Raw genomic sequence first — 8,123 nt, 5'->3', positions numbered from 1 at the left:
TATGCTTTTATAATCACCCTATTATCACCTTTGATACATCACCTCACCAACAAGTTGGCATCATATTTTTTTATTTTATTTTTAGAATATCATCGTGACTTATTTACTATTGCCCCTATTTTTACATTTTTATCATCAGCTCTTTTAGATCCTGTTGAGAATATTTAAATTTATCTTGCCTCTGAATGGTTTTTACGTCGGCATATTTATCATCTTATATTGAGTATTTTATTTTCTTTGGCTTGTGTTTGGTGTGTACAAGCATCTGGATCAACACTTCTTATTGATTACCAACTGTCTTCTATTGACATTCATTTAATTTGAGTGGTTCATCGTTTTAAGGAATTGAGCGCCGATTTTCTTTTCTTCTAAATGACTGTGGTATGTGGTGACACTACTAAATCGGCTGCCCTTTTCCGGGGTGTTCCACTACTTGTTGTATTTATCAACCCCCTCCTTATTTCTGGTATGTCTTATACCCCATTTTAGCGCATCAGTTTACCTCTTTCACATTATGTATGTGCTGTGTTGGGTGTGTGCAAAATCTGCAGGGGATCAAATTATTTTACCTACTGTATGTATAAATGAATTAGCGATCTTAGATTGTAAGCTCCTTAAGGGCAGAGACTGTTGTGAATGTACACTAAATAAAGAACTGCGTAAATGGACAGTGCCAATACAAGTACCTGAAATAGAGGAGGTAATTGGGATGAATAGTGAAGTTCACCTTATAACTACATTTACCAGATAAATTGCAACACCACACAAATTATATTTCAATGCAGACCGCTTTATTTTTAAATAGTTTTCTAGAAATGTGGAGAGATTGTAAAATTCCAGTGCAAATACAGAACAGTGTCCCAGCAATGTGAGTACATGAATATTTACATTAACAGCGCACCCCCCCCCCCCCCAAACATTCCTTGAGGCCCAACTCCAATGTACTCCTGTCCCACATCTCCAATTGTGTTAAGTTTGAAGGATACTGCAAAAGGACAGTCCAGATGTTTGCATTTCCTGCATAGGAAGAAGTTGGGCCATATGGAGCTTTATACTCAGGTGTCATAGCTTCAAGCCATTTAAACTAGTGCTATTTTTCTGACCAAGCTGAAAAGCAATGAATACAATATGTGTAATCAAAACACAATTTACATTGTGGTTTTTAAAACAGCCACAAAATATCTTGGGCAGTCTCCGTCTCACCTATTAACAGTGAGACTTGCTGGACCATGCCTAGCCCTGTGGCAAGAACCATTGGCAACCATGAGAGCTGCATCCAAGACATTCCTTATTACTGTAACGCTTCACAGTACTGTACAGAACTTAAAGTCTGCCGACTCTTCTTTGGTCTCCAGAGATATGTTATCATACACTAGTCCCTTCCAAACCCCTTTCTCCTCCAGATCGACCGTTTCACCACTAATCTTTGTCTTACGGATGAATGCAGTAAAGGGTATTGAAGCATTTTCCATTTTAGACACAACCAGCTGAGCCGTGACTTTGCTGCGCTTTGGAACAACGACAGTGATGCTCCTCTTCTCAGCAATGGATCGGTTTGTGGATGCAATCTTTTGGAAAGTACCATTGTAGGTGATTGAGGCTTGAAACGCCATAATTGAGACTGTGGTGGAATGTGTGGCGTTCAGGCCCCAAGTTGTTTCCCATTGAGTGGTATCCGTAGTACGAGCCTCCCAGCTGAGAGTAAAGTCATGGCTCTGAGACTCTTCGGTTTTGTTGAAAAAGGTCTCCTTCTTTAAAATACATGGTCGGCAACTGAGTTTCGACAGATCTTGAAGCTCCACATTAGAGATGTCGAAACAAGGAGAATACAAGTCACCCATTCCAGTACGAAGCCGGCAGCAGTCTTCAATGCTGGTTTTACCAACCTCAATGAGGTCTTCATGATTTTTATAAGATCTGCAAACAAACAGGCCATTGGATGCCTTCAGTATCACTTTCTCCCCATCGTTGAACACTTCAAACTCACACAATGTATCTGGGATGCATTTCTCAGTCTCCAAGTAAGTGATTCCATCACAGTTCACCCAACTGACATACATGTCTCGGAAATCCTTCAGCAAGACCTTGCCATTTTGGAGTAAAGATATATGGAATTTACTACTAAGGTCCTTCATCTCTCGGGCATGGATTCTGTACTGATTTCCATTACAGTAGGAACACCAGAACATCTCATTATCTGTCTGAAATGAGACCCCTTCCTCTGTACTCAGGTAGATGCAGAGTGGGCCTAGTCCCTTAGAAATACCCTAAAAGAAATAAGAAAAAAATCTTAGCTTAACAATTTTTAGCCATCAAATTTGTTTATGTCCATCTTTCCAGAATGTCATTAGGACATCGACAACACAATCTCAACAATTAGGCCTCTTTTTCCAGTCCTTTCCTATAATACATTGTTATCTTCTGCATGTAGCCAGTGTTTATCCACCATATGCCACAAAACTTTGAATTAAAACCAAGGATATTACCATGTAGTATGAAGGAAATTTGTTAAGGAAATTTTTTAAGTGGAAACAAACCAACCAATTTAAGTTTCCCAAAACTGGTAAATTCCAGGCATACATTGAAAGATATTGGTTACAGTTACTAGTGTCCTTAGGTTAGCTCTTAACTGAAATGTCAAGCCATTGAATGGCTGGTCACACGTGCAGCATCATGGCAACTACAGATCAAACAGAAGACAAGATGGCATATTGCTGGGGTAAAGGATTGGAGGCTTTAGTTCCACTTTTAGACTTTGACTAAGTGGATGCACGTTTATTTAGGGTTAGTTCCTCATTAAGTTGTGAAGCCTTCATTTTAAAGTCATAAATGTAGCTCCCATATTTTTTCACAGGTTCCTTTAGGCTTCATTCACATGTCTGCTGTGGCCTATACAGTATGAACAAGTTTTTTCATGAGGCTTAAGTCGACAACTACTGCTTGCAGTCAGCCCTGGTAAGTATAATGCAATGGCTGCATGGATACAGCCTCTTGCTCCAATTTGACAGGTGTGGGTGCAAGTAAGCAGATTGTATGCATTCAGAACCGCTCACTCACACCTGTCAAATAGATGAGCACCTGTGGCTGTGCAGCCGCTGCCTCCCTATACACCAATATAGGCTCCCTGCACTTGGCTGCATAAACAAATATTACATTCATCTTATACGGGCCTCAGCACACAAGTGAATGAGGTCTTTAAGTAGAACAAAACAATATTTTGCATGTTGGGAGTAAGGGGGTTATAACCCTAGTCAGTTTTTTGCCTCTGTGCCCAATTAGGACCATTTTCCTTTACTTCCTCTCCCATAGCCCAGGATTTCTCAACCAGGGTTCCGTAGAGCCCTAGAGTTCCTCCTGAGGTTGCTAGGGGGTTCCTTGAGCAATGGGCAATTTCTGCCTCTCAGATAAGTTTCCAGTGACACCATTGTTCCTTTTAGCCATCTGTAAGGGGGTAATTATTCCCAATGACAAGAGTAAAGGCCCGTACACACGTACCGATTGTCGGCCGAAAAGATTCGGCCGACGACTGATCGGCCGATTGTAGGCTTGTTAGTATGATGCTTCCGACAGCGCACTTTTGGCCGAACAGAATTGGTCGTGCAAGCATTAAAATTTTTGTATGCCGACACCAGAACGGCCGATTGTTCGCCAGTCAGTACAGATTTCGGCCAACAATCAGCAGATTTGCAAGACTGGGCATGCTCAGAAAAGAAAAAACAGGGAAAGTTAACCATCACGACATCACTTCTGCAGTCGGCTGTTGGCCGACAAAATTCATGTGCAGTCTTTTGCACTTTTCAGCGGACACGACAGCCCGGGGACAAAAGACGGCCGATCGTTCGGCCGACAATCGGTAAGTGTGTACGGGGCTTAAGGAGCATTCTTCTGACATTCCCACTAATGTGACATGAGTTGTAGATACATTTTTAGCAGAGGTTCCCCGAGACCAGAAATATATTTCAAGGGTTCCACTGTGTTGAAAAGGTTGAGAAAGGTTGCCATAGCCAAACAGGAAGTAAGAGGAAATCTGTCAACAGAAACTAGTGTCACCTTTGAAAGATTTTACCCCTCTATTCCGGTTCCGATTATCAAATTGTTTTGCTTTCACTGATCACAGTAAACAGGAGAAAAGGAAAAATCTCCCTAAGGGGGGCACAGATAATATACATGACAGGTGTCCCTCTTCACTCCATTTAAAAAAAAAAAGGCAGTAAAAACAGCCCCCAAGGTGATCTAATTTTATTGGAAATTAGGCAACCTGCAGGTATTTAGATGGTCAAAACATGGAGCACCAATTACATTGAATGTACAGGTAATTCACAACGGAGGGAGGGGGATGGAGAGGGAGGGGGATGGAGAGGGAGGGGGATGGAGAGGGAGGGGGATGGAGAGGGAGGGGGATGGAGAGGCAAAGGCATCAATATACAGGAACAGAAATAAAAAATTCCTCCAAGTATATTGTCCACTTCCCATCTGCCATAGGTTTATAAACATCCTCAGGTGGGAAGAGAGTGATCTCAGTCATCGCTGCAGCAATGATAGAGATGCTTGGGCTCGTCGATTCTGCAGAAAGTAAAAGTAACCCAAGCCACTAACAAGCTGCTGGATTACTTTTACAGGTGGCGAAACAGGGTCCCACCCCCCTCCCGTCACCACCTTTACTGGGCTCTTCCGTGCAATTAGAGAGACTGGTGATGTTACCAGTGGCATCCAGCTCTAGACACAGTGAGAAACGGATGTTCCTCTCACTGTGTGACATGAGAAACAAGAAATGACAAGGATTTTATCACCGATTCAGTTTTGTTTACCTGGCCGTCACCAGCCAGGGAAGCAGCTGATCAGGTTGAACTGTGTCTGATTGGCTGCATTGGAGGCCAGAAGAGAATTGGGGTCTAATAGACCCCAGACATCTCCATAAAGAGAACCTGTCACAGCCCATGCCATTACAATGGATGAGGTTTATCCCTTTTATAAGCAATAAAGTTAAGAAAAAAAAAGTGGTGTTAAAAAAAATGTAAATAAAACATTTTAAAGCACCCCATTTCCCTGGGCTCACACCTGCAAATGTGCTCAAATGCCAATTCACACATAGGTTCCACATGCATATGTACACGGCCATCGCACCACACATGCAAGGTATCGCTGCGAACCTCAGAGCGAGAGCAATAATTCTAACACCAGACCTCCTTTGTAGTACTAAACTAGTAACGGCTTCTAAAGCGGAGCCATCCCTGGCAGGAGAACACAGGAACAGATTTACTAAAACCAAAATTACCTGAAGCGGATTGGTTTCTATGCAGGGCTGTGGCAGATTTTGCACTCCAGTTTCTAGAAAATCAACCCCGCAAAAAAAAAATTCAAGCAGCTATAGCCACTGGCAATAATCCCATGAAAGAAAAAATCCAACATGCTGGTTGTACCCAAGTTGATCGATGGATTGACTTTGGTACAATCAGCCTGCCCAAAGATTGTTCAAATCTCAGCTGGCCCCTGCTAAACCGGCTGAGATTCAAATCACCTATGGCTGGCTTTAATATTGGCGTATCCAGCACATACAGAAGATCAGAGTTGACTCCACTTTCTTGGCCCCACCCATAGTTAAAATATCACTTTCAGACAGGCCATAGATTGTGCAAATTTCTTTCCTCCAACCATAGGTTGCATAAAGAAATTTACAGGACCCCCCCCCCCCCATCAACAAAGACCGTGCTAACAGGGGAACCAGCAATTGTCTTCTCCAAGGGGGGTGGGAGCAGGGCCGGATTAAGAGCATCATGGGCTTGGTGCTGAGGATTTAGAAGGGCCTTAAGGACAGTGCCTTGGCATACACCCAGAGGAGGAAGGGTGCAGCCATGCATGCCTAATTCAACATGGGATGCTGTCTCTGAAGCCCATAAACACATCCATGCATCGGCAACTGTCCCTCTTTGTCCGACCTTCGTGCTGTGTGGGGAGGTTCTGAGGGAGCTGCCTGGGGAAGCGAGCATAGAAGCCAGACTTCTGTGTTTACAAGTGACAGAAGAGCGGTAACAGTGAATATGGCCAACCCGGGGCCTATATTAAGGTAGGGGCCTGGAGCTGCAGCTCCAATAGCCCCTACGTTAATCTGGCCCTGGGTGGGAGTCGTCCCCGCTAGAGGACGACAGATTATCGTTAGCGGCTGCTAGTCAGGGAACAGTGATTATTGCTAGCGGCTTTAGCATTCACTAGCAATAATCGCAAGGGAATCTGACAGGCTGGTTGTACCAAAGATGATCAACTTTGTACATTCAGCCTGTCCATTAATGGTTTGAGTCTCAGCCGGTCCCTGCTAAGTTGAAGTAAAGTGCGTTCTTCCTGCATGCGTGTTCCTGTATTAAAAAAAAATACATAAAAACTACAGTTTCCAGGAGAGCTAGGCATTTCTCAAAGTCTAAATAGCATTCTGCCCATTTTATTTATGAATGGGCACATCAAATTAAAAGTGAAACCACCAAAAAAAAAAAAAATTTAATAATCGTTTTAGGAGATGTGGAAAGGCTTTAAACCACCATTGGGTCTTTGCTCCTATCCATCTATGGATTGTCTTCCACCTCTACCAGTGATGTCACAGGTTCTTTGAGAGCGAACAGTTGTACTGGGCTGGGGCACAAGAAAGCTAAAACTGAACATTTGTCAGGTACGCGTCATCCTAAAAAGATGTCATCACAAAGTCCTCTATGCTTACCATCTGGAATACTGCTGTGACTGAAGAGAATCCTGAAAAGAAAGAATAAAGCTTTAGGACTGCCGCACATGTCAAAATTAAGATTTTAAGTGATTTTAAAGCCTAAACATTTGCCCTAAAGAGAGGTTTTTATCACCCCCTCACATCTTGCGAAATCCCCGCCCTTGGACGTACCCGAGCCCAAACTCCAGCGATCTGCATGTCTGCAGCGGCTCTCTTCTCCCTGCTCTTGTAGGTTTTGCTGAGAGCAGCAGGAGCTATTGGCTCCCGCTACTGTCAGTCAAATCCTGTGACAAGGGATCGGTGGGTGGGGCCGAGCCTCACTGTATGGAAACAAGCAGCATGGGTCAGGATTGAGCCAGCAGGTGTGCCATAATATGAAGCCATTTCCCTTTAGTGGCACATCATGAGAGGGGCCAGGAGCAGCAGTGAGGGACCCCAGAGGAGGTTTGGGGCCACTCTGCAATACTATTACCCAGAGCAGGAAATTAACTTTTTTTTAAATAAACATAACACTTTCCAAATGCTTTACACTAATTAGAACCTGCTTAAAGGCAATCATGCATTATAGAAATGTGAAGAGAATTATAATTTTATATATTTGTCGTTTGCAAGAAATATATTTGCACCATGTATACCCAAGATATACATGAAATCTGTCTCCACTCTGAGGCCCTGTTCACATAGTGCAGTACTGGAAAAACACAGATCACCAGCTGGGCACATAGAAAACAATGCTGCATTTTATCACACAGGAAGGGATTGCATGTCACTGTATAGCAGCTCAATGCACTTCAAATTAAGGGGAGGAAAAAAAAAAAAAAAAAAAAGGGGGAACTCTGGGGGGTGCTCCCTACCACCGACTCAGTGCAGCCAGAGAGGAGAGCAGCCGCACACCAATCCGCTGCCATTTAGTGTTCAGCAGCACAAGGCCGCTGATTGGGGGGGGGGGGGAATCACCAGCCCTCTTTTAGGGGGCCCGAGCACACAGGGGGGCCCACACAGAGAGGGGGATTAGTGATGGGACAACAAATACAGAAATCTTCCTCCAGCACCTGAATCTGATCTGTCCCTCTCCCTGCTATCAGATTTTATCTGTTGAGAAAGAGACAGTCGTCCCTCACTAATCCCCCTCCCAGCACTTATCTCTGCTCAGGAGTTTATTTGTAAATTGTAACTTTGTTTCTCTCTGTCTCTCTGATCACTGAGCTCCAACTGTCCAGCCTGTATATATTTTTCTCATCTCATCTTTATGTAACAGTTTTTTTTTTAGATTTAGCAGGAATTATGCGAGTTATGTTATATTTGTGTCTGATAGTGATTTTGTTGTAATTTTAGCTAAATATATCTTTAATATTTTCTTGGGGGTCCCTGCCAGGTAGTCTGTATGGGGCCCCGCAATTTCTAACAGCAGCCC

The 8,123-nt window shown here is 43.4% G+C and overlaps 1 protein-coding gene across 1 annotated transcript; it reads right to left on the bottom strand.

Moving 5' to 3' along the window:
• Window positions 1–1,304: 1,304 nt before the first annotated feature.
• On the bottom strand, window positions 1,305–6,738 carry LOC309559827 (uncharacterized protein; the record flags this gene model as incomplete). Its single annotated transcript, XM_082263260.1, has 2 exons — window positions 6,707–6,738; window positions 1,305–2,267 (listed from the first exon to the last, which is right to left on the bottom strand). The coding sequence occupies exons 1-2, from the start codon at window positions 6,707–6,709 to the stop codon at window positions 1,305–1,307; spliced, it is 966 nt and encodes a 321-aa protein (XP_082119386.1). The 5' UTR covers window positions 6,710–6,738.
• Window positions 6,739–8,123: the final 1,385 nt, after the last annotated feature.

The sequence above is a fragment of the Pelophylax lessonae genome, assembly GCF_965119305.1.
Source record: "Pelophylax lessonae genome assembly, chromosome: 7".
Classification (NCBI taxonomy): Eukaryota; Metazoa; Chordata; class Amphibia; order Anura; family Ranidae; genus Pelophylax; species Pelophylax lessonae.
The sequence above is the reverse complement of the archived record's forward strand: the minus strand, read 5'-3'. Positions and strand labels throughout refer to the sequence as shown.